Source organism: Calliopsis andreniformis, chromosome 8 (assembly GCF_051401765.1).
Source record: "Calliopsis andreniformis isolate RMS-2024a chromosome 8, iyCalAndr_principal, whole genome shotgun sequence".
Lineage (NCBI taxonomy): Eukaryota > Metazoa > Arthropoda > Insecta > Hymenoptera > Andrenidae > Calliopsis > Calliopsis andreniformis.
In genome coordinates this window covers 1,131,177-1,154,656 of record NC_135069.1, presented here as the reverse complement: position 1 = coordinate 1,154,656, position 23,480 = coordinate 1,131,177, and the positions used below count along the sequence as shown (strand labels likewise).

At 44.7% G+C, this 23,480-nt stretch overlaps 1 protein-coding gene across 1 annotated transcript; it reads left to right on the top strand.

Moving 5' to 3' along the window:
• The first annotated feature begins 441 nt into the window (after window positions 1-441).
• Window positions 442-13,954, top strand: LOC143182440 (uncharacterized). The gene is made up of 3 exons (XM_076383424.1): window positions 442-781; window positions 8,404-8,509; window positions 11,465-13,954. Exons 2-3 carry the CDS (start codon window positions 8,404-8,406, stop codon window positions 13,951-13,953), a joined length of 2,595 nt encoding a protein of 864 aa, XP_076239539.1. The 5' UTR covers window positions 442-781; the 3' UTR covers window position 13,954.
• Window positions 13,955-23,480: the final 9,526 nt, after the last annotated feature.

Here is a 23,480-nt window from a genome sequence, read left to right as displayed (position 1 = left end):
ACTCCGGGCTGTGGCTGGAAAAAGAAAATTGGAAAAGTAAGGGGAAAAAGAAAAATTGGCTGGCAACTAGGGTGGAGCAACTTCTCGAATTTCCTATCTTATTTTTTCCAAGAGTGAAACTAGACTGCCGAGAACGCGCAAGAAATAACGGAAAACTATCAATTTTCCAGGAAAGTTTATCTACGCCGTCGCCCCGTGAAACTGCCAAGTCTTCGGTGGATAGTCAAGCTGCGGGGGTATGTATCTACGGGGGATGTAGTTGAACCTGCCAGCGATAGCTCCATGGAGAGTGCGAGATCAGAGCCGAGGAGGGTGATGGAAAGGAGAAAGAGAGAGAAAGAGGCACGTGGGACAAGAGAGAAGTCGCGATTGGTTAAGCCGGTTGGAAAAGCCCGCCTGGCTGCTCGACCGGCCGGCACTTCGCTCAGTTCTCCACTGTGCTCCGAGCAAACCGGAGCTTTCGCCAACCAGATTCACCGAGATCATCGCACCTTTACGCAATTCCTGGACAACGTCACGCCTCGATCATCGATCGATCGATCCACCTCGTCGATCCTCCACCATCACGCGACCTCTCGTCACCTTTCCATCAAGGCAAATTTCCCTGAAAAGTCTCTCCACCCCTTGCGGTCCTCTCACGACCCTTCAGAGTAGAATCAAACGGAGGAGAAGATAGAAGAGGAAATTATGCTCACGGTGTAGAACGCGTCGAGAAACTGCCGTCATCGAGTGGCGAAAAAAGGGATCGCTGTTACGAGGGAAGCAATTTACCACGGCCACGGTGAGTTTTCATACTTTTTTCTACTCTCGTTTGCTTTTCAACTTCCTCTGCGTATTGATAGAGCATGTCGAACAGTATTAGCTTCGGTAATGGTTTCGGTGAAAGCTGTGAAACAAAAGCAAGACACTTTGTTAGAAGCATTGATTGCACGAGTGATTTGCAGGCAAGAAGTGCTAGGTGAGAGTGGGTAAAGAAACGACGAGGAACGGGTCGCGGAAAATCGACATTCTGAATTGTCTGTCCCATGACATGCGGGTCTCTTGTCAGGAGTGTATTCGTGTTAAAGTAGTTCGTGTTAAAGATCATTTACCAGCTGTCACGGAAACCAGGGTGCACTTAATTTAAGTGCATCTTCGTGTACGTTCGATTAACGCTTTAATGCATGTTTTTCGTTAAGCACGGTATTGCGCTTATATCTAGGAGTAGCTTCTATTCGCATAATTATTAAGGGTGAATTAATTTAGCGGGCAATTGGATTGATTATGATTCTCAAAAAATTGCAAACTCAGTCCTAGAAATGTTAGCGCAAAATAGAGTAGCTTATGAAGGATTACACAGCCATTCACGACTTGCGGTTCTGTTCCTGCGTATCCCTAATCGCTTTCGGTTTGTGGGTACCTATTGATTTCTCGAGTTAACGCGATCTCGAATTCAGATCGCGGAATCGCCTCTTGATTGGCATTAATCACTCGAACGCGTACACTCGCTGTTGGTTTAGATTGACAGGAACGTTATCCACAGGAGTCGATGTCAAAAGGCTTTTCGATTGCATGACAAAGGGCGCGTACAAATTTCCGCGGGCTCGCGATTTCCGACTCTTTTTTTACGCCCGACTGTTCATCGTGCAAGTTTGCTCGCAATCTGTACCGCGGGGAAACGTTGTTGAGGTGAAGGCGCGTCGCAGCTTTTCACAATACGCGAAAGTTTCTTTTATGTCGAATACGACTCGCGACACAAACTGTGACGTCAACATGGCAAGCTTTTACTAAAATCAGCTCTTTCATGCGGATCAGCCTAAACGACGTTCACGGATAACATATATAGAAACTATTCGAACTGGGTCGCCACCTTTTTCCCTCTATTCCGCAATACTCTCCTTGTATCCAATCCGCCCCAACTCTTCGCGCGCACGATATTGCATCTGTTTCATCGGCATTCAGGAAGAGTGCCAAACTTTCGTTTCTCGTTGCCTGCAGGATACACTCTGTTCTTCCTATCGATTTTCTTGATGCATTCTCCCGATCGTACACTCATTTTGCAACTTTTGGAACGATTTCGAACAATACTTCGGTATTTATATAAAAGCAGAAATACGCTACCGCGATTTCGTTTTTGTGCACTGTAATGGAAGAAGATGAACGTTGGTTTTGCCAGTACATACTGTCGCACAAAATGAAATTTTCAATCTGTGCGAGATAGCTTTGAGATAGCTTTGTATTTTCTCAGTAGAATGAAGCATAATACGTGCATGTACAGATACTATGTTCTCGGTTGAATGTACGATGTCCCATAAGGTTCATATATCTCCCTTTACAACCAGGAAACGCGCATGGTCCCTTTGCGCCGAACAGCATTCATAAATCCATGAGGAAGTTGAGTCGAGAGGAAGGACATGCTTTTTTTCTCGCGAGGCGATTGGAACTTGCCTTTCAATTAAATACCCTCTTGACGTTCGCGATAACGCGGAAGAGTCAAAATTCTCGCGGCGAATCCGGCCACTATTAAGGCCACTGGATACTGTTATTACCATGGGTACGAAGATTACGCGAGAGCAGGTTAAAAACGCTTGAAATTACCCGAGCTTCATTTTTCGCGGGCTGCTTCCCAACGCTTTTATTTCTCTCTGTGGGTTTTCCCGACTGGAATGGTGGTTGCTCCAACAGGCTATGGAAATATCATTTCAGGACATTCGCATCGTACGAATATTTCATCGAATTTACCTACGAAAATAGAAAGGGAACGTTACACATATTATGTACGAAGCCACTGGTACGTGTGGCGTGCAATTTTGATGCAGCTGTACTTTATTCTCGCTAAATGCATTTTTAATGAATTCTCGAGTGAACCGAGATGGCTGTAGTGGAGGCAGATGAGACACGGAGGTGAGAACGCGAGGTCGCGCGACGTTTTCATTCGAGTTTTCGGTTTCCGTGGGAGTGCTGGCCTCTGTCTTCTTCGACAGAGTAATTAGCGAGCACGTAGCTGCGAGGCAGTGATCAGGGACACAGGATATATCCAGCTCGTACGAAAGACTCGAACATTTCACGAGAATCGGTAAATATCCGGTCGAGAGGTCATCGAGTGCATCGATCGATTTTTGTGAGAGGCACGGGTCGAGTGGGGCAGCCGCATCGACAAAAATATAGAGACGCGTTGCCCTTATATTATTTATGGCAAAATTCCAAGTCCCTTGCAAATCTTCCTCGTCACCCGTGGTCGTTTTTTCCGCAGTGGTAACGCTAAGGAAGGCACTCGACAAGGTGCAGTAAATTATAGAGATTCGAAATAGTTGGCTACTCTCCCAACTTGTTACTTCGCTGAAACGATTGGTCAACTCGTTTAACCGAGCTCCCTTTTTGACCTGGAACACCCGAGTGCAAAGTGCATTCGTCTGGTGAAACGCCAATGGTTTCCGCAATGATCGCAACGTTTGTATGCAATCTGCGATAAAACCGAAGTTATTGAATCGCAATAGTCGATGAAATAGAGTGCAGGTTTAAAGAGAAAATGATGGTGCGCACATATACGATTTCTTAACGCGCATCTCTGTCTCGTTGCCGTAATTTATTTCATGGGATTGATGCCGCTCACGGGAGCCCATAACTTTCGTCATTTCTCCAATCAGGTGGAAGACCACCTAGAAAAGAACTGGAGAAATTCTCATCGATGTAAGAAGCGAACACATGTAAATCGTGTGACCTCTATTCGGGACACGACTCCGACAGAAGTACAGGAATCCCTGCGAACTGTACGAATTTGCTAAATTCTTTCGCCTGAAGTCCTTCGAGGCGTGAATGCTTTCCTCTGATCGTAGCAAAATTGGTAAACACACGCACCTTAAACGTTACGCAATCCTCTAAAATTCACTTGAACGTGAAAGTATGCGCGTCGCGGGTATCTGCATTTATACGCTTCCTTTGCTTCTACTCATGTATCTCCGAGCTAACGTCACCTGAGATTTCCTTCGGAAATTGAAATTTTATTGCCGCGCTTTATATCTATGGTATGCTCAAATAACCCAAAAAGGATTAGCCAGGGAATAGTGATGCGGAATGGGAAAAGTTGCGATTAAAACGAATGTTAAGTCTGCGAAATTTACACAATAAAACGGAAAACGTTTCCAGTATTGCGATCGTAAAAATTGCAGTACCTTTTGTCGTTTTACGAGCATCGTAACCTAGATGGAGACGCGAAGCTGAGCTGAGGATGTTTAAATTTTCTCGAAAACCTTGTTTCTTTTCAGTTTGATAGTTAAAGGGGTAGCTTAATGAAGGAAGAAAGGAAATAGTGTCGACCTTTTCCTTTGAGTTCCTTTGAGCGTTACAATAGCGGTTAGGTTAAGTAGTAACAAGTCGAGAATCGATTCCTCGGATGAAACTGTCGGGCTTATCTCGGCGTCTTGGCGGGTCGAGTCCAAGACCTGCGGACCGACTACTTTTTCTCGCTTTTGCAGGCTTTTATTGCTCGCGCTATGCTGCGTTAGCCCGAACGATGAACATTCGTGGGACTGCGTATCGGTACGGTTTCGCATGAGCGTATCCCGTAAGGCCCAGCCACGTATCCCCAGCCACGATGAAAATTTCATCGCACGCGAGAAGAGGAGCGGTTGCGAGACCGAACGGCCTGCATACGTAATACGCCTTCTTAGCTAATATAGGCCGGTTTCGTTTCGGGGACACGTCTCCCCTCGTGGCCCTCTCATCGATGTCTCGTTAAAGGTTTCTCCAATCGATGAAAATAACAATTGCTTCCGATCGATCCACCGATAGGGTGCCATCGAATTATTCTCCCTGCGATCTTCCAGCTGATATCACTCTTCAATTTCTTGTTATTCGGTTTTCCACGAGATAACGCCAACGAGTGACGCGAATGTGGAAAATTGAATTGATTAATGCATCCTGCAGGAATAACTGTTTTAACGTGTAACTTTTTTACTCCGCTATTAACCTCGATAATTTGTGATCTTCGAATCGAAAGATACCGAATGACCACTTTCGTTCGATGCGCAAGGGTTTCGTTTCCCGGAAACCCGCGGCGCAAGTTGACGGTTAACGTCGATCATTAATTCCCATCAGCGTAGTCTGGATCCCGTCGCTGTGCGTCGATACTCTTCCACACACGTACGCGTCGGAGATTTTGCACGCGTTTACATGCGTGTTCACACGCGCACGATAATCTTGTGTGGTCCGCAGGAGAGAGATAAAGTGAAACCATGGGGCCACGCTGTCTCGCGATCCAACCTCGATCTCAGGGCCGTTCGCGCCGCCCGTTTCTTCCCGCTCCGGTTTTCGTCCTCCCCTCCTCGCCGAATAAAACTCCTCTTAATTCGCCTATATCGCATCTTAATAGTAACGTTTTACCAATTAGCGTCCTTACGAATTTACCTGACCGTTCTTTCCACTTGATTCCTACTTGATTCCCACTTGATTCCCACGTTGTTCAGCTTTTTTTGCACTCGACGTAAAGTAAAAGTAAATCCAGAAAACGCTTGCCACAATTTCGCTCTTTCGATGTACAGTTAATTGTAGGTATCTTTGATCGAACCTCGAAGTCCATCACGGTTTGGTCCACAATCACCTTGTCTAACTGATCACAGAGAATGGGATGATCTTTCCTCGTTACCGTTCCGATCGTTAATTATCCACATCCGTGATCTAAAAAGTAATTCATGGAGTCGCTGAGTGGTCTCTGTCGACACGGTGATAAAAGGATCTTTAAGTGCGCGCGGAATCGATGTTGCTTTATTAGCCACGGAGGAGCACGTGGTTAGTTAACGAGCAGTATGTTCACTGTTCCGTTCGGAGCGTGAATGCATATAAGCCATCGGCTGATGGTATTCGATCTATAAATGTTAAGGCCAATTCAAAGCTAAACGATCGAGAAGAAGCAAATCATGAGCCTCGCCGATAACTTTCTAACGATGTAAACGGTAATTATATATTGTGCATGGCCAGTCGGCAAGAAAAGATACATGGCTTCTCCTTGTGCATACGCTCTCGACCCTTTTTGTTGCAGCCTCGTTTCTTCTCATCGATTTACACCGTGAATAATACGCGGTAAGTCGAAACTCATTCCCGTAATGATTCACTTCCACCTGTGAAATTACGAGACGGGCTCGACAATCGACGAGCCACTCCATACAAGTCTGGAATAATTACTTTACTCATCGATTGTCAGCGGGCAGAACGAGTTCACGCGGCCTGGAGTAGAAAGCATAAATATACCTCGGAGAATTCGTTATGTCAAGGGGTAAACGATTACACGTAAGCTCGACGGTCTCCGTAACCATCGAGACGCATCGATTGCTTAGAAACATTCCGCCTAGTTGATTCTCGTGCGTCGACAGACCTGCCGGCTTCTCTCTGTCTACTTTCTCCGCTCTTCCTGTTTTCCTTCTATATCCTCCAGGCATTCTATCCGTGCGTTCATAAATTATAGCTAAGTAGAGTTACGACTCACCAGGAAGGCAATAAATATTTAAGGGAGTAGAAGGCAAGGATCGTGAAAATTGACATAAATTTTCAACGTTGAGTTTCAGGAGATTCATGAAAGAGTCACGAACCCAGATGTTCCGTTGCCACGCGTTCGTGAGAAAGTATTTACTCACGAAACTTTTACGCGATTAGCGAGCCTTCTTTCATCCTTCTCTTCGTTTGAATACCAAGCGTATCGATTCCAACGACGCCTGGAATTTTTCAGCTAAATTTTCCCCACTTTCCAGGCGCGACGCCTATGCGCGAGCCTCGGGAAATTTTAAGACGACCGTTCTCCAGGTCGACTCGAGCTTCAAGGTCGGATCTCGCCGAATCTAGAGGCGGCCTCGCAGAAGGCGACGATCCTTTGCTCGCTCGTCCATGCCGACCACGTTCTTTCTTTGGGAATCTTACTCCAGAGAGAGAGAGGAGATCGGCGCCCGAAGCATCGTCTACCGTTACCACGTGTCTCTCGATGTGCCACGATCCCACGTGCAAATACGATGGAAACCGCTGCCAGCAGGCTTTTCGAAGCCCGTGCGAACAACCATCCCTCCGTTCGACCTCCTTTCGGTTTCCGAACCTTCGAAATCTTTCTATCTCGGGACCACCGAGTTCACACGGTCGAGTCAGAGGTGACTCGACGATTTAGAAATTAGTCAGATCCTCCTCAACGAAACTCTGCGACAATTATGCTCGGGGTCACTCGAAGGAGATTTAAGCGATTCCTGATCCCCATTTACGAGCTTCTTATCGGTAAATAGAAATCAGCAGGCACACGTAAACGAAGTGGATTCGTCGTTGCGTGAACCTTGGCTGCGCGTTAGCAAAGTGATTTGCACGTGTCTTGGGTGAAAGTATTACCGTCGTTCGACAGTTTTGGATTCGAATTTACGGACATTTGCGCGTCTGAGAATTTTGAATGTCTCTGGCCCACCTGGTCAGTCTCCTTTCGCGGAATATATTAATAAGTTGGAAGCAAACGCGATCGACAGGATAAAGTTTCTAATTTCTTGGAAACGTTCGACAGCCCAGCGTGTAAAGGTTCAATTCAAAGTTTCGTGTATAAATTTCTGTCTTCTCACCTTGTCTCGTTAATCTTGCTCGTTGTAGCTTGCGAAACGGTAAGTCGATAATCTAATAGTAGGTACCTCGCCGTTGAAGTGCTCCTTATGACTCATTCGGTCGGATACAGAGATAATTTCCATGCTAACCAGCGTCGCTGTGACAGCACTAATTAGTTCTACCGCTTATCAGCACGTAGGATCAATCGCGACTAGGTAAACGCTCGTTCCAGCCCAGCTCCTGTATCAAAATAGCGGAGTGCAATTTTCCTAATTAGTAAATGCGAAATTACTTGTTCCATCGATCTTAGCCTCGCAATTGATTCTAATTGAACTGCTCCTGGATCTTCTGGCATGTAGTATTGGCTCAGAAGAGCGCTCACAGGTTTTATCGCCCAACTTAAGTCACTATCGTCCCATAGTAATTTTCACGATCGAATCTCCCGCTTCTCGAGCTCGCTCCATTCAGATGCGTTATCAGCTGTATCTCAAATGATCGTCGATGAAAGGTATCGACCGAGCGGAACGGTTTCTCGACGCTCTCGAAAAAGAATGCCAGGTCGTGGATGTCCCGATCGTGGGAACGTAATTCGTGGCTCGGTTCGGATAGGTCGTGACCCGTCTCGACGTATTTTCAAGATCTCCAGACCATGGGTCGACAGAAATAAGATACTATTATATTCAATATTATAGGATTCGTTTTATAAAGCACGTGGAAGATCCATTTGAGTTTGCTAATGCTTGACCGAGGTCTTTGATGGAGATAGGGTTAGCGTCTAAGAGATACGACACTTGTTTCTCTAAATAAAGAATTTTTTGTGTCACGAAGCCATCGAGGAACTCAATTCAATTTTTGCTGTTTCAGATGATGCGAAGAGGATCGATGGATTTGTGTAGGTGGCTACTCTTGGCAGGATTCGTCTGTTACTCGTCTTGCCAGAGCGTCTCATCCACTTTCGAGAACAAGACCGGTGAGTCCACAATCACGCGCTATAAAGTCGCATTACCCATCCTCTTATCGATTTGTAGTAGACTAGTAGTAGTACGTATGTTTTAGCTGCATTTAAAATAGTACAGGTATTGCTAAGTTAGAGTATAAAAAACTGAGTACAGCTATGTCCCGTCATTAATCTAATCAGGATATAGTAATAAATTAATGGACCGAAAGGAAAAAAGTATGAGTAAAATTACGTTGAAATTATATGTGACCACGAAGTAGGCTAAAGATGTGATGATTGTAGTAAAATGAAAGGACAGGACGAAGACATAGTAGATGTAGATGTATAAATGTTAGATTATGCAGCTCGTAGTGCATCCAAGATCGCGTTTATACAACGAGACCTTTGAATAGTCGGCTTTGCGGATACTTCGATCGTCGTATTGCAGAAAGCTAGGGGAAAAGGTTGAAACGGGCACGATCGAGGAAACTCGAAGGCAAGTTCGCGCCTTCCGGTGCTCGAGGGGAACCACAACGTAAAGGTGCAATCGCGGGCTTGCGATTTTATTTGCGCAAGGAATTTCAGAGCGGAAACGTAATTTCCTACGATCTCGTATTCCCGAAGGTATAGATGCAAGGTGGAATTTGAAAGCGCTATCGATCGAGAAGTTGGCTCGACACGCGAAGCGATTCGTCCTGCATTCGATATATCGTTCCCCCCATCTAGAAATAGTTGAACATCGGTAACTTAACCAGGGATATTTTTGGGTTCTAGGGAATACTAATAACAATATATCGCTATAGCTGAGAAATTTTGTGTATGCATGTATACGTGTTGACTGAGCGTGTGTGTCGGGTCAGTAGGTCAACTCATCTCAGAGCTAAGAGAACACTCACGCGTGTCGATACACATACGACGTAGGTAAATGCTTGTACAGACGGCTCATTTGATTCTGACCATGCACATAGACACAGAGATGTTACTCTACCTATGTAAACTTCACACTGCTCAGTTAAATCTACTGAGAGTACGGTAATCGAATGGCCAGTAACAAACTTACAAAAAGACTTATTTTGAAATATCCAAATTTTTAAATATTCAAATTTTCAAATTTATCCACGCGAGGGAGCTAATTTCTTTTAAAATATTAATTACTATGCGAAGTCTAAAATCAAGTGCATTAATCATCTGCATTTTTCTTAGCCCAAATGTAGCAAAATGTAAGACATTTTCAAAATGATAATTGAAGCGACATCGGTACACCTCTTAGCAGCAGTGGTTCAAGACTCGTCACAATAAATCCGGGACGCGGAAAAAATTTGTTCCTCTCGTCTCGACGACGGCACGAACTGCAAGCTGTTAACCTTAATGAATCTTTGCTCAGTCGTTGACGAATGGAGCAGTTCTTTCGAAAACAGCCAGCTCAACGTACCTTCGTTTACTTTCGCATGCGCGCGATGCCTGCGAGGTATCATCGCGACGGGTTTCGTCTGTGATTATCGCTGAGACATTTGCATTTACGCGACATTTGCTAGAGACGAAGAACCGATGATCTTTTTTCACACAGTGCCTTATTTCCACTGGTTATCCAATCGGCGATCTGCCCATAAAGCAGAATAATTTCTTATCTGAAACTCGCACGAAATGTTTCTCAATAATATATGCATCGCAGAATTTATGCGACTAACTAGGACGGGGAATACAGAGAAAGGAAGAGAGAGAACGTGTTGCTAAACAGTGTTCGCTATCCACGTATGTTTCCGTGCATCGAGCATCTTTGCAACTGTGTACCTCGCATGACACATGTATTTATGCGACATGACTCGAGTACTGGCGCCTGCAGGCCGTTTCGTTCCCCTGGGACGTTAGACACCAGCGAACCTCGACCCTCTCGGCTTACCGATGAAACATTTATCCCGTCTGTCCGTGTTCGTAACGAGAAACTGGAGGAAGGAAAAATGAAGACCTCGGTACCAGAATTTTCTAATATTTCGCGGGACGCGTTCTTTTTCCAACGATCTTGAAGCGTGTTTTGTTGCGAATGTTTATAGGGAAATTACAGTTTGAATGGTCAGCTGTCTATAGGCTCGTAAAAGTTTCGAAACGCATATCTAGCGTCGGAATGGAAGCATTCGTGACGTATCGAATAAAGGAGGGATGCGGTTGCGCGTGTACATTCCATATCCCACGTGGAAGCTTACCGATAATGGCTCTCGAGAGCACGCGTTTTCTCCTGCATTATCGAGTCAGTCAACGTTTCTATTTCTACTATCTATACTGTGTCCATAGCGGACGAGAGTATCATTTATGTTCGCGAACAGAGCACGGTTGCATACAAAATGCGTCAAGGTGCGTTACGTTTAAACGCATACGGAGAAGAGAAATCTTCTTCTCGTAATCAACACGAAGTTTATTACTTCGTGAGTGTCACTTTGGGATTGAATGAATGATGTATTGCGTTGTGTAAAGTGATTGTAATGCGATCAAATTTGCGAGTAGTTTGAGCAGCGCTAATATTTTAATTCAAGCTCTCACAATTGGACGAGTGTGTTAAAGGAAATGGATGTCAAGAGCGTGGATGGTTTGTATGATACTTGGGAATATTTTGATTGTCCAGTAAAAATTTGTAGCCGACTAGCAAAATTGCTATGCGTGCACGTTCATCTGTTTTCACATTCTACTAAGTTTCAGGCTCGAATGCGCGAGGTGTTCGATAAATTTATAATCATTGGAGATTCGCGACGTTAGCAATCCACCTATGATTAATCAGTCGAATCACAGGTCCGGTAATAGGCGGAAACGTGTAATAAAGCTCGAATCAATTAATCATGGTGGCGCGCGTCATTATTCAAGATATTACCCATTTATTTATGTTCGAGCTACGAGGTAATGTAATCGATCGCTTCGAATTTATTACGTTCCATCTGACCACTCACTTTACCGTTTGCCATTGAGTCACGAGAGTGACCGAAATATTTCTGTTCGCAGGTCAAGATGAGAGCAAACCGCGCGTATTTTCACCCCGAATGGATTACGACGAGTGGACGCCGCTTGGTCGCGGGGACCCTTTGAAGAACAATCCGACTTTCGATTACGTACCTCCCGTACTCGATAGAGTCCAATACTGGTTGGATTCCCACACAACTGAGCCTTCTGCGAAACGTGATATTCTTGTTCTTGGCGTAACCGCGAAGAAAACGAGCCCGAAAATACCGGATCAGTTCTTAAAGTTCGTCGACGGGCCAAAGTTCGCAAGGCCGAGCCAAGACGGTCCCTTCAGAAACGACTTCACTGGTAGCACTGGTGCAGAGCCGCCAAAAATCGTGCGAACGACGAATTTCAGGAATGGGCCCATCGATTACAGAAACCAAAACAGAATACAGGCGGTGCCAGCTAGCTATTACCCCAGTCCATATTTCAACCAAAAGACGAAGCCATACACGATGATGCTACCACCGCCATTGGTCCAGAAAGATAAGCTCGTGAGCTTCGTTGAGCCAACTCAACAGTTCAGTACGCAAACAGAGGAAGGACCCGTGCTTCAGGACTCATCGTTCTACGCAGTACCTTCGAAGAATTATAATCAACCGCCATCGCAGCCTCCGACCAAACAGTCTCAAAACTCGTTGAAGACTCCGAGCAAAGGTGTCCTAGTTTCTCAGATTGAGACGATAAAGAGCGTGTACACTCCTTCATCGCCGCAATCTACGAAATCTCGATACGAAACTATGACTACTCCATCTGTCTCCTTCGAGAAATCCAATTTGATTTACCAGTCCACTCAAACGCTCTCCGGTGGGTGGCCAGGCAGTAACGGTCCTGCGTCGACACCTGCAACCTGGCAGACGCCTGATTACTCTCGCGATCAGTATGACATCGACCACCACGTCGCTGCATCGTCGAATCACGAGGTTGTAGTCGAGCAAAATGCCAACATTATCGTTGATGGGGAGAGCAATGAGAACGAAGAAGTAGTCGTGGGTCAAAAGGAAGCCGCTTCGTCGGAGAAGTTATCTCCAACGAGTGTAAACGTTGTTCATCCCTCTACGAATTCCTCCTTTGATAGAAATAAGGAAAATGCAGCGGATGAATCTGTGACCAGTCAGTCTGCCGAGAAAATGCACATCGTTGTCGCAAATTCTCCCGCCAGTCTAGACCCCGAAGCGAGCAAATCGAAAAAGGGACCTGTGGCAGTGGTCATGCCAACCAATTACTCGGAGAAGAAGTTGAACTTTACTTCTCAAAATTCAGAGGCATTGGATTTCACGACGAGTATACCGGAACATTTGACAACTCAAACGGAAATGCCGAAGGAGAAGATCTTGAAAGCTCAAGCTCAACTAGTTCGCAACTCCGTGACTAGTTCCCCAATCTTCCTCGAAGATTCGCAATCTCCCGAGTCTCCTCACTCCTCTGCCGTGTTGCCAAACAGAATGATTTCGTCTCATCATCAATCCCTTCATCCTCAGCCAACTCCTGCTCCTCATTCCCGACATCCTGCTAGCCCAGTCCACGCGTTTGGATCCCCCCAAGCTGCCCTTCAATCCATGATGCATCCGCAACCTCGGCCGAACCACGCGATGATGCACTTTCTCGGTATGCGCCCAAGCGTCGGTTTCCGATTGCCAGGCTCGATGTCGATGCTTCCACCGATGACTCATATGCACGCGCCACTGCCTATGAAGCCAATGACGAATCACATGGGACCACCGATGGACCAATCCCATCGACCTCCACCGATGCCAGATTTCCCAGTGGCTTTCACCAATTCGCCATCACCTTCTATAACTGCACAGGCGATGGGAACTGAGGATCACTCCTTCGATCATCATCGATCTCGTATCCCAGATATAACCACCTTGACGACTACAACCACGCCATTTTTCCCAACACTTTCTTCGATCGAGAGTTCAACGCCAGTCACCATTATGAGCAGCCAGGGTCCAGAAACAATCAATCATTCTCCTGTAGGTACAGTCCTGAACAAAGAGAAGGAAAATAATATTAAGGACGATATCGCATCGACGACCACATCTCCTCAGATCACTACTGTGCCGAGTCTCACGACGGATCCCATCTTCTCACACTATAAACAACCAGCGAAACCTATACGTGGCCCGATGTATCTCATCATTCAGGGCCACTCGAAAGTGAAGACGTACAAACCAACAGTGACCAAGCACGGTTTTCCTATAGAGAACGAGATCCCAGAAGGCGTGACGGAGAAGCAGCTGTCCAAGTTCGAGCAGTTTATCTTGGAGAACACGAAGAGCGGAAGCGTGAACCAGGCGACTGCGGAGAAGAAGAAGGCCGAGGAGAAAGCTCGAGCTGAGAAGCTCGCGCAGGTTCGTCAGAATAATCTGATGAGTCTAGTCGAGAGCGGCTTAGGCAGCTTCACAGTGTCGCCTTCGTCTTCCGCGACAGAGGAAGAGCATCAGCCGAACTCTGTGACCATGATCGAGGTCAATGGCAATTAGAGATCTTTCCACTGGAAACGTTTCTCACAAACGCTTTGCATCGACCGAAGGAGGAGTCAGTGTTAGATGAACCGGGCTGGCCATCGATTCTGGAATGTGACCCGAACAATTCGGTTGAGCGAAAGCGATTCGACGAGCACGCGAATCTGAAAATTCGCGTGTACATTCGGTTGATGGAGGCGGGTGAAGATTGACGCGCAGAGCGTCTCTTGTTCCGCAGACCCTTCCGTTTGAGGGTGATAACGGTACTTATCGTTGAATCGTAATCGACGAGACCGCGTTTCGTGCGCCTAGTGGTTATTTCGTGAAAATCTCTTACTATTTTTACGTTTCTCGCGTTATTTATTATTTTATCGTGTGATTTCCCAGTCACCTTCGTAGAGGCTCAACGTGGTAGGTTTGCGACCAACCGATCCTGCCTCGGTCTCATCCTCGATGAGAGAAGCGCGCCAATTTCTAATGTGCCAGTATACATATACATATATTTATATATAAACATATAAATATATTAATGTACTCACGTACATTCATGCATACATACATACATATATACACAATTATACGTATATCAAATATACATAATAGGTCACTCGTCGTGACGGTCTAGCGAATTGCTCAACAAACTCCGATGGAAATTGCTGTGCGGATAATCGTCGTCGTCAAGATTGATCTCTTGCTCCGTATCTCTTTCACCGCAGACTGCTAATCCTTTTAATCTAATTACAACACATTAGTTACAACGATCTTATCGACGCACGGCTATCTGAATATTTATCGAAGCTGAACGTCAGGGACGAGCTTCTACTTAGAATCGTATTTATTATATTAGCTAATGATTATTGCGATCAGAGTATTTATTGTATCGTTATGCTGATCCACGAGGCGAGGAAAATCTACGATATTACGGACATGCTCTCCGGACTTCACGCAGGCACAGTTCAGGAAACGAATCGAGGATCGGTATAATATCCTGTGGATTTTGAAGTCTACGGTAGCCAGATTAGCATATAGGTCGTTATATCCGAATACACGTTATTTACTATTATTAGACGAACGATATGCTCGATGCGACTTACATTATGTTATTAACCCTAGTCTTACGCTCACCAGTTACCACACATATCGCGTATTTACTAACATCAACTTTGTACCCCACTCTTTACCCATAGAAATTGGTAGCTGTCGATCGTGTCCGCGCTATATCACCGTTTACTATTACGTCAGGCGTGTGTAAGAGAAAAAAGAAAAGAAAGAAAAAAAAGAACAGAAAAGAAAAGGAAAAGGAAACAGTCGCGTGTCTGGGTTCTTTATGGTTATCGAGGCGTGTACACGAGACAGTTTGCGAGCATTGACTTCGTACTATAGATGTGTACTGTGTTACATGTAATTATTGTACCTGACGGTCACACGTTCTGTTGATTTTTCCGTTTGTCAATAAATTATCGCATTACCGACATTAACGTTCTGCACAAGCCATCGATAGTCGATTTTTAGTTGCACAGTCCTTGCCTCGAAGATGAAATAGCTTGTTGCTCCAAAATACTGTGGTAGTTTGACAAGCTCCATTGCTCGTATCGAAGAAACGGCAATCGATTGCGCGGCCCTCGTATAATTTATCGCGGAACAGCCCCTCGGGAGCATCTGCAAGGGTCAAAGCTGCCGAAACGGTACTCCGTCTCGATTTATCGGTGCTAATGATCCTTAATTTTCGCCCTCGACTTCGAACCACCTTCGTTTCTCCGAAGCTTCTCCAACCAAACAGCGCTCGCACCTTCCTCTATAATCAACATGGCAAATGAAAAGCTATAACTCGGAATGTGACGTGTCGTCTTTCGAAACGGATGCCGACTGGAGCATTCGGGTTTATTTGAATCCGTGAGAAATTAAAGGAGGAAAGTATGTACGCGCGAGGCGGCGGGAGGGACGCGAAAAGCGTGTGGCGAGGTTGAAGGGCGGCGGAGGGAAGTCAGAAGAAGCTGAGGTGGGCAGAAAGAGGAGGTCGGGGTGCACCGAAAGCACGAATTTAAGGTTAATTTATGGCGTAATTTAGTTTCAATGTCGGTAGCATAAATCTCCCGTGGAGGACAGGGGTCCGGGCCCTGCGACGTGCGTGCCGAGAAAAAAGTCGACGAAATAAAGTTACCGGCACGTAGAAGCCGGCCGACTGCACCGGTATCTCTCTTCTCCGCATATCTCCCCTCTTTTTCTTTGTTTCCCCCTTAATGATTTGGTTTCGCTTAGCTCCGTTCCCATCGAGCCTCGCCTCGCCTCGCCTCGCTTCGCCTCGCCTCGCCTCGCCTCGATTCAATTTAATTTAATAATTAGCGATTTAATACCCAGCGGTATTACAAAGAGGCTCGCCAGCGAGAGGCGAATTTTTCCACGTTGCGATCGAACCGAAACGCCTCGCGTCGCGATGGCCGATTCGTTATCGATTCTAGAGCAACGACCATCGCGAGTATCGGCGGCGAGAGGAATGCGAGAAGTACCGAAACACCACCGAACGTAGATTTCACCTGAGATTAAGCGATTCAGATTCGAAAAAGGGTGTTTCCTGACAGCTTGAAAAATTACGTGCTCAGCGAGAAAAATGTTCTTGCAACAAAGTCGCTGGAAGAAAGTGGAGACCGGTTCGCACCTACGATGTCGGTCCCTTTCTTCCTTTCCTTCCCCTGAAGATGAATAACGAATCAGAGGATTCAGTCGGCCCGCGTTAACCATTCCCACCAGAGATCCTAGTTTCTCAAAAAACCCAATTTTCAGTTCTGGTTGCGAGTAACTTCACGCGGAGAATGTCGGCGACAACGATTCGAAGTAGAACAAACGACTGAAGTCAAACGAATTGGAAAGATCCATAGGCTTTCCAAGGAGCATATGGTCACGACACGGTGTACGGTGCTCACGTATCTATTCGGAGCTCCAAAGGATGCGGAACGTGAGAAAAATTTCAGGCTGTAATGCGTTGACACGTAGAGAGAGAAGCACGACGAAAGGTCATACTTGTCGACTTTAATGAAAGTTAAATGCGCGGGGATGAGTTCGCGCACCATTATCTTACCGTTAGCAGTCCTCGCGTGCGGACCGATGCCGAGAGGCCCAACGGCAGCGCGGAAAAATTCATCGCGTTCATGACTCGATGATTCACGATTGAGTGGCACGACGAAATAGGCATTTTCCTCGGTGAGAAACTCGAGATTTTTGACGTTCGTGCCAGCCTGTTTCGCGGCCCCCAGGCCGAACGCGAAGCTCGTTCCCTCTCTCGAAAGAGATTTTCAACCGATACACGTCAAATGATTCGTGAGAAACGATAGAATCGAAGCTAAATCGAGAGAGCGTTATATTTATTTCTAGGGGAATCGCGGAAAAAGTTGTTTGGCCATTTCTGGCCGATCGAATGCGCCGCTTGCATCCTGTTGTAGTTCAATCTATCTTACACACCCTTCGCTCGGTTTTTGCCCATATTTTTACCGATAATGACGTCTAGAAATAACGCGTTATATGGCATCATTGGTTTCGCAGGAATTCGCGATAGGATTGCAGATGAATCTGCTCGAAAATCTCATTTCTCTTCCTCTCTTCATTTCTCGCGATTAGAACGAAGTCCTCTTCTAGCAGACGACCGATTAAATTTGCTCGAATTAGAAGCGCGTCGAATATAAATCGGATTTCCCGTAGTAGCAGATCCATCTTCGACGACTGGTAAACTACTTCTTTTTCTCCATTCCGCGTCCTCGTCCTCGTCCTCGCCGCGTCGCGATGCGACGCGTCGTGAGTTTAATCTGGAACGTGGTGGTCGTCTACGGGAAGCACAGGCCTCATTGCACCACTGTGGAAACTAGAAACTAGTTGCAAAAACTAACCTAATATCGGTGTCCTCGTACCCCCCTTGGCCTCTGTTCTGGTACTTGGAACCCACGCAGCTGGCATCTGGTTCGGACTTGTTCTTACGCAAAGGAGATCGCGAAACCATGCAGGAAACGGAATCGGGGAGAAAAAGAAGGGTCTGCAACAGAAATATCTCCGGTTGAAACGAAATTTATTCAAGATGTGCTCTCGCAGCACCGATAAGCACGAAGGGACACGCGACTTAATCGGATTCATTATTGCACACCATCTGTCACTGCTGCTATACGCTTTTCTCGCTTCTGTGCTTTCACGGTCGTTTCTTGGACTCAATTAGAGGCGCGGATGTGGCTACCGTCTTTCACGCGTACTCTCTAGGATTTCACTCGAATAGGTCGGGCATTTGTATGCTGCTCGCAGCGAAAAGTGCAGCCAGTTGCTCTCTCATTTATAAAGAAAAAAATACACTTTGAAGCAAAATTAAAGGATCGCTAATTGTAGACAGTAAAATTGTCGATATTTCAGCGTCTTTACACAGACATTTAAGCTTCTGTACAGAACTTAAGAAATTTTTTTCGTTATTCTGTTTAGGGTGACATTAAAGGGGGAAGTCTACCCTATCCAATGAGACCTTAGAAATTGATCTGCGATTTTTTTTCGCTGAGTTATCCCTGTCTGAATGAAGTGTTACGTAAGGTCCAGTTTGAATTAAGTACTGAAGGCACACTTTTCATTCAGGCTGCGATTACTCGACGAAAAGAAATCGTAGATCAATTTTTAAGGTCTCGTTGGAAAGGGAAGGCTTCAGACTTGTACCTTGCAGCAGAATAAGACCCGGAAAAAATTTATTCAGATCCAGAGAGTAGCTTGAATTGGGCAAAGATTTTGGTAAAACTCATTCTCTCTTACTCAACTTGCAGCTGAGCAGCAAAATTTTTTTGAGAAGGATCAATTCAGGACGTAGAAAATAGGAGCCTTGCCCTTTAAAATGAGACTAGGCTCATCTCCCTGCGATTTTTTTTCGCAAAGTTAGAGGCTCTCAAAGATTAGCAACTTTTTCGACCCCTCGTTCAATGCGTCATTCCGATGACGAAGGCACAGTATTCATTCAGACTGCGATAACTCGGCGAAAAAAAATCGTAGATCAATTTTTAAGGTCTCGTTGGAAAGAGGAGGCTTCAAGCTTGGAACCTGTTGCAGAATATGACCCGAAAAAAATTTATTCAGATCCCGAGAGTAGCTTGAATTGGGCAAAGATTTCAGGAAAAAACGCTCTCCCTTTATGGACTTGCAGCTGAGCAGGAAAATTTTTCTGGGAAAAATCAATTCAGGGGCTAAAAAGTAGAGACTTTACCCTTTAAAATGAGACCAGGCTGACTCTCGTACGATTTTTTTTCGCAAAGATACAGGCTCTCAAAAATTAGAAATTTTTTTCAATCCCTCGAAGAATAGAGCATTCCGATGACGGAGACACACTTTCCATTCAGACTGCGATAACTCAGCGAAAAAAAATCCTAGATCAATTTTTAAGGTCTCGTTGGAAAGAGGAGGCTTCAAGCTTGTAACCTGCTGTAGAATAAGACCCGAAAAAAATTTATTGAGGTCCGGAAAGTAGTTTGAAGTAGGCAAAAATTTCGGGAAAAATCACCCTCTCTTTATCGACTCGCAGCTGAACAGAAAAATTTTTCTTGGTAAAATCGATTCGGTGTGCTGAAAGTAGGAGCTTTGCTGTTTAAAATGAGACTAGACTCATCTCCCTGAGATTTTTTTTCACAAAGTTACAGCAGTCCAAAGATTGACAATTTTTGACCCAAAATTAGTGATCCCTTAATTTTCTGCGAAGCGCAGCATGGAAAAAATGTTATCTCCTACTGAAGCTGAATTTTTCAGACGTCGATCTACTTAGCAGATACAGTGGAAGTTAGAGGGCCGCGGAAGCTGTGGGACTGTCTTTACTAGAGTTGTTTAGACCGGTAGGTGAGCCCATGGAAAGAAACGAAAGAAGGAAGGTCCGACGTGACGCGCGCGCGAGTCGTCCGAATGGTACGTGAGTTCCAGAAACACACTGACAACTCGTCGATTCCCCGTACCGATAGATGCGCCTTGTCGCGGTAGGCTTTGCTGGCGAGTTCCTTGTCCGGCATGCCAAACGCTTCCTGTCAAGCGAATACCGTCCGATCCGTTTCTCTTTGTCCCGATCGCGCGCATAACCCGCTCGCCTAGCCGCGTTACCGATTTATCTGACTTCTCCAGTTTCATTCACCCGCGGTGGCAATTAAATCGGAAACGATCGGCGATGCAAACGCATAGGCAAAGTTGCTGGAAACGTCGGAGGCTGTGAACTGAGGAGGCAACGGATGCTTTGAATGGGCAAAGGTCGTGACTGCTCGTTGGAAAAATGAATCCCCCAGTCAGGATGTTCAAAGGCGGGCGCGTATGTCGCGAAACGAGGGCAAGAGAAGCTACCGTCGTGTTGCTATTGATCAAGGTTGCCCCTTTTCCTCGAGGGAGGAAGTTACAGTTCTAAACAGGAAGAGATTTGACTTGAGAGATGCGACGAATCTACGCGCCCTGTCGGTCCTCCAATTTGCTGGAATCGAGGGAAGATCGGCTGTGCCGGATTTCTTGTAACTCTCGATGCGGTTCGCTGCTTGGAATGTACAGGTTGCATAGAGCCGAAGTGTCGCCGCGATATGTGCGTATGGGTCACGGAACGAGAATACGTGATGGCACGCGACGGCCTCTTTCCAATCCTCTTCATACTTCCTCGATAGTTCCGTCGCTTTTGTTCGTCTCTACGCGGAAAAACGAGTCTAAAGCGGTGAAAGTGGAATGCAAAGTACATCCTGTTTGGAAGAGCCGAAAATCTTCTCGCGAGACGGCCGCACGCCTCTCGACGAATTGTAATTAGTCTGCGCAAAAAGAATGCCAATGTAGATTCGGTTGGTTGTTCATCCTTTCAACCATTAGCCGCACCGGATACGAGAAGAAAGTTAGCCACCGATTTGGATGACGATGAAAGTGTCGTTGTGATTCCGGGAGCGACGACCTAACTTTGCATACAATCGATCGCGATCGAGGAGTAATTAGACAGGACTATGTGTTGTTTTAGTGCTGGATTCTGCACTGATTTTCTCTTGTGTCGATTCGTGATCGATCCTTCTTGGAACATCTCGTTGAGTTAATGTTCTGAATGTTCTGATACTATGAGCGAGGTGTTACCTAATTTTATAAGGGTGTCACTTTAATAAGGTATACTAATTTGCATGCACTTGTAGCTACCGTCTTCATATCCTATCCTCAGTTCAACTTTCAAGTATGGTCATGTATAGCTTCTATTACATATAATTCAATTCATTGACAATTCAATATTATGTACTATCATATACTGACTAATGTCATACACAAAAATTTTGAGCAATTAGGTAATTGAGTTGTAAATTGCACAGTATTCTAAAAGTCATTTGCGTCTCCATCTCGTGGTATTGATAAGAAACCAGTAGCATTTGGCTTGCTTCTCCACGAGCAAGATTACAACTGGTACACACATTAAATTTTTGCATTCACTATCATGTCTAGATCGTAATAATATATAAAAAATTACACTTATCGTGTGTCAGTATTCAGGTAAAGGGTAGAACTTGTGAACGATTAATAAATAAATAATTTTTGATTGCTTTATATTCAACAGACGAGGTATACCTGTTGCATGTTGAATGGGGGAGTTAGTTCGCGAGCGCCAACGCTAGATGGCGCTGGTGGTACCATTTGGTAGGTAACCTTAGTTCAGGTTTGTCCACCGTCGCGCCGGCACCGCGTCTCTTGCTGTTCGAATTGAAACGAGAGGTTATTTGTTTAGTGTCAGTGGAAGTGTTTGGACTCTTATTATTATTACTACGTGATTATTAAGGTGAATTTCATTTACTTATTAAAGTGTCATTGTTTTCAAGACTATGAGTGCTTTCATTTCTAATATTGCTGTTATCTAACCTCGATTAAACATGTGAAATCAAACACAGACTAGATTTCTCATGTCGCTTTTCTATTTTCTTTAATATATTAATACTTTCTACATTGAATTATTATTATTTAGAATATATTTCAATAATATATTTCTTTTAGATTTCTTTTTCTTTTGGGTTACAGACGGTAGTGTTGTGCTTGAAGAATTTCTTTTAGTTTACGAGAGTTCGGGCGCCGGAACGTGAAGAATAATGTAAGTATTATTTTACTTGCATTTGAAATTAAATTTAGACTTGAAAGCTTAAAGGTTTTTAAATGATTAAGAATTTCGAAACTTGAAAAACGATTTTCTAATATCTTTTGTTTTTGTTTTTTTTTTGCTTCAGGCCCAGCAGACGCCCACCTGGGTAATTCGTCGAGCTGTCTTCATCCCGTGGGTGTAAGGTAGCGCATGTTTACAGTTCCTTCGGTCACTCAGTTGTGTTCTAAGACGTAAAAGTCCGAACCGGCACGAGTGACTGATTGTATTTATTTTCATTTTGTGATCATAGTGGTTGCGAATATATTTCGATACTCGTGAGTGCATAGTAACATGTTTTCTGTCTATTTATTATCTCAGGCTTGTGCACTCCAATGCAAGTGCAATAGGATTTTTTAGGAAGTGCAAACCAGTTTCTTTTATAGTACTTAGTTACTTACACTTTTTGATCGTGAGTAGAGGTCGGTTAAATTTATCTTGAATTTCTAGATCGGTAAGGCAGTCGCACTCGGGATGTTAGATTTGCTTACTCAGATTTTTAATTAAAAATTTGTTATTCAATAAAAAACATCGGTAGTCATTGTTAATAATTGTTAGTGTAGCTATCAAAGGACAGGCCGCGATTTAAAGGACATAATTCATGAAGTTACCATATTTATTACCACAATTATTACATGCGATGATTGTAAACTTATACATATCAAAGTGATTAATCAATGCAGATACATATTACGAAACGTAACTATACAAATATATTTATATCACAGTCGTAGACAAAAAGTTAATGTTAATCGATACCGAAGTTGCTTTGTGTATACTTAAGTCTCTAAAATCCACCAGAAAGCTTCGATAGTCTCGAGCGAACGAATATAATCGACGCAATGACATCGCACGGATCGTGGTGTAAATATATCGGTGCTACCTATGCATAAACACGAGAAAATTTTATTCGAATCAGCTTCAACGCGATGTGTTTCGGTAGCAATGTCGACAATCGAACAGATGTACAAGTACACTACTTAATCTCTACATTAGCGCAACTCAAAGCGTCATGCAAGTCGAAGACTTGTAAACAAGAAAGGACGAGATCAAATAGAGACAGGATTAAGTATGCACTTGATATTGGAAAGTCATCTGTCGGGTGTCGATGAAGATAGCGGTCAAAGTCGAGTAACGAAGGAAGGGTTCTGATGCTACTATCAATACTATGTCTACGTTGAAATTGTCTCTTTAAATGTAGGATGGCGTAACCAGTCTCGTTGAATCATTATTGAAATAACACTCGTGTAGAACCCTACTTCGAAAATATGTTAACCCCTTGCGAATACTTAGCAAAGGGTTCATTTTTTCGATGAATAAAGAACAACGACTGGAGAGACTTCGCGAACTCCTACATCAGAAAGGTCATACATGTAACTTAGCGATATCAGTGTTTTATGGTGAACGCCAAGCGCATTGAAAA

Bases quoted from the DNA above. Each gene is read 5' to 3' on its own strand.
- LOC143182440 (XM_076383424.1), top strand. From the start codon at position 8,404: ATGATGCGAAGAGGATCGATGGATTTGTGTAGGTGGCTACTCTTGGCA. The intron at 8,510-11,464 runs GTGAGTCCACAA...TTCTGTTCGCAG, and splicing joins CACTTTCGAGAACAAGACCG to GTCAAGATGAGAGCAAACCG.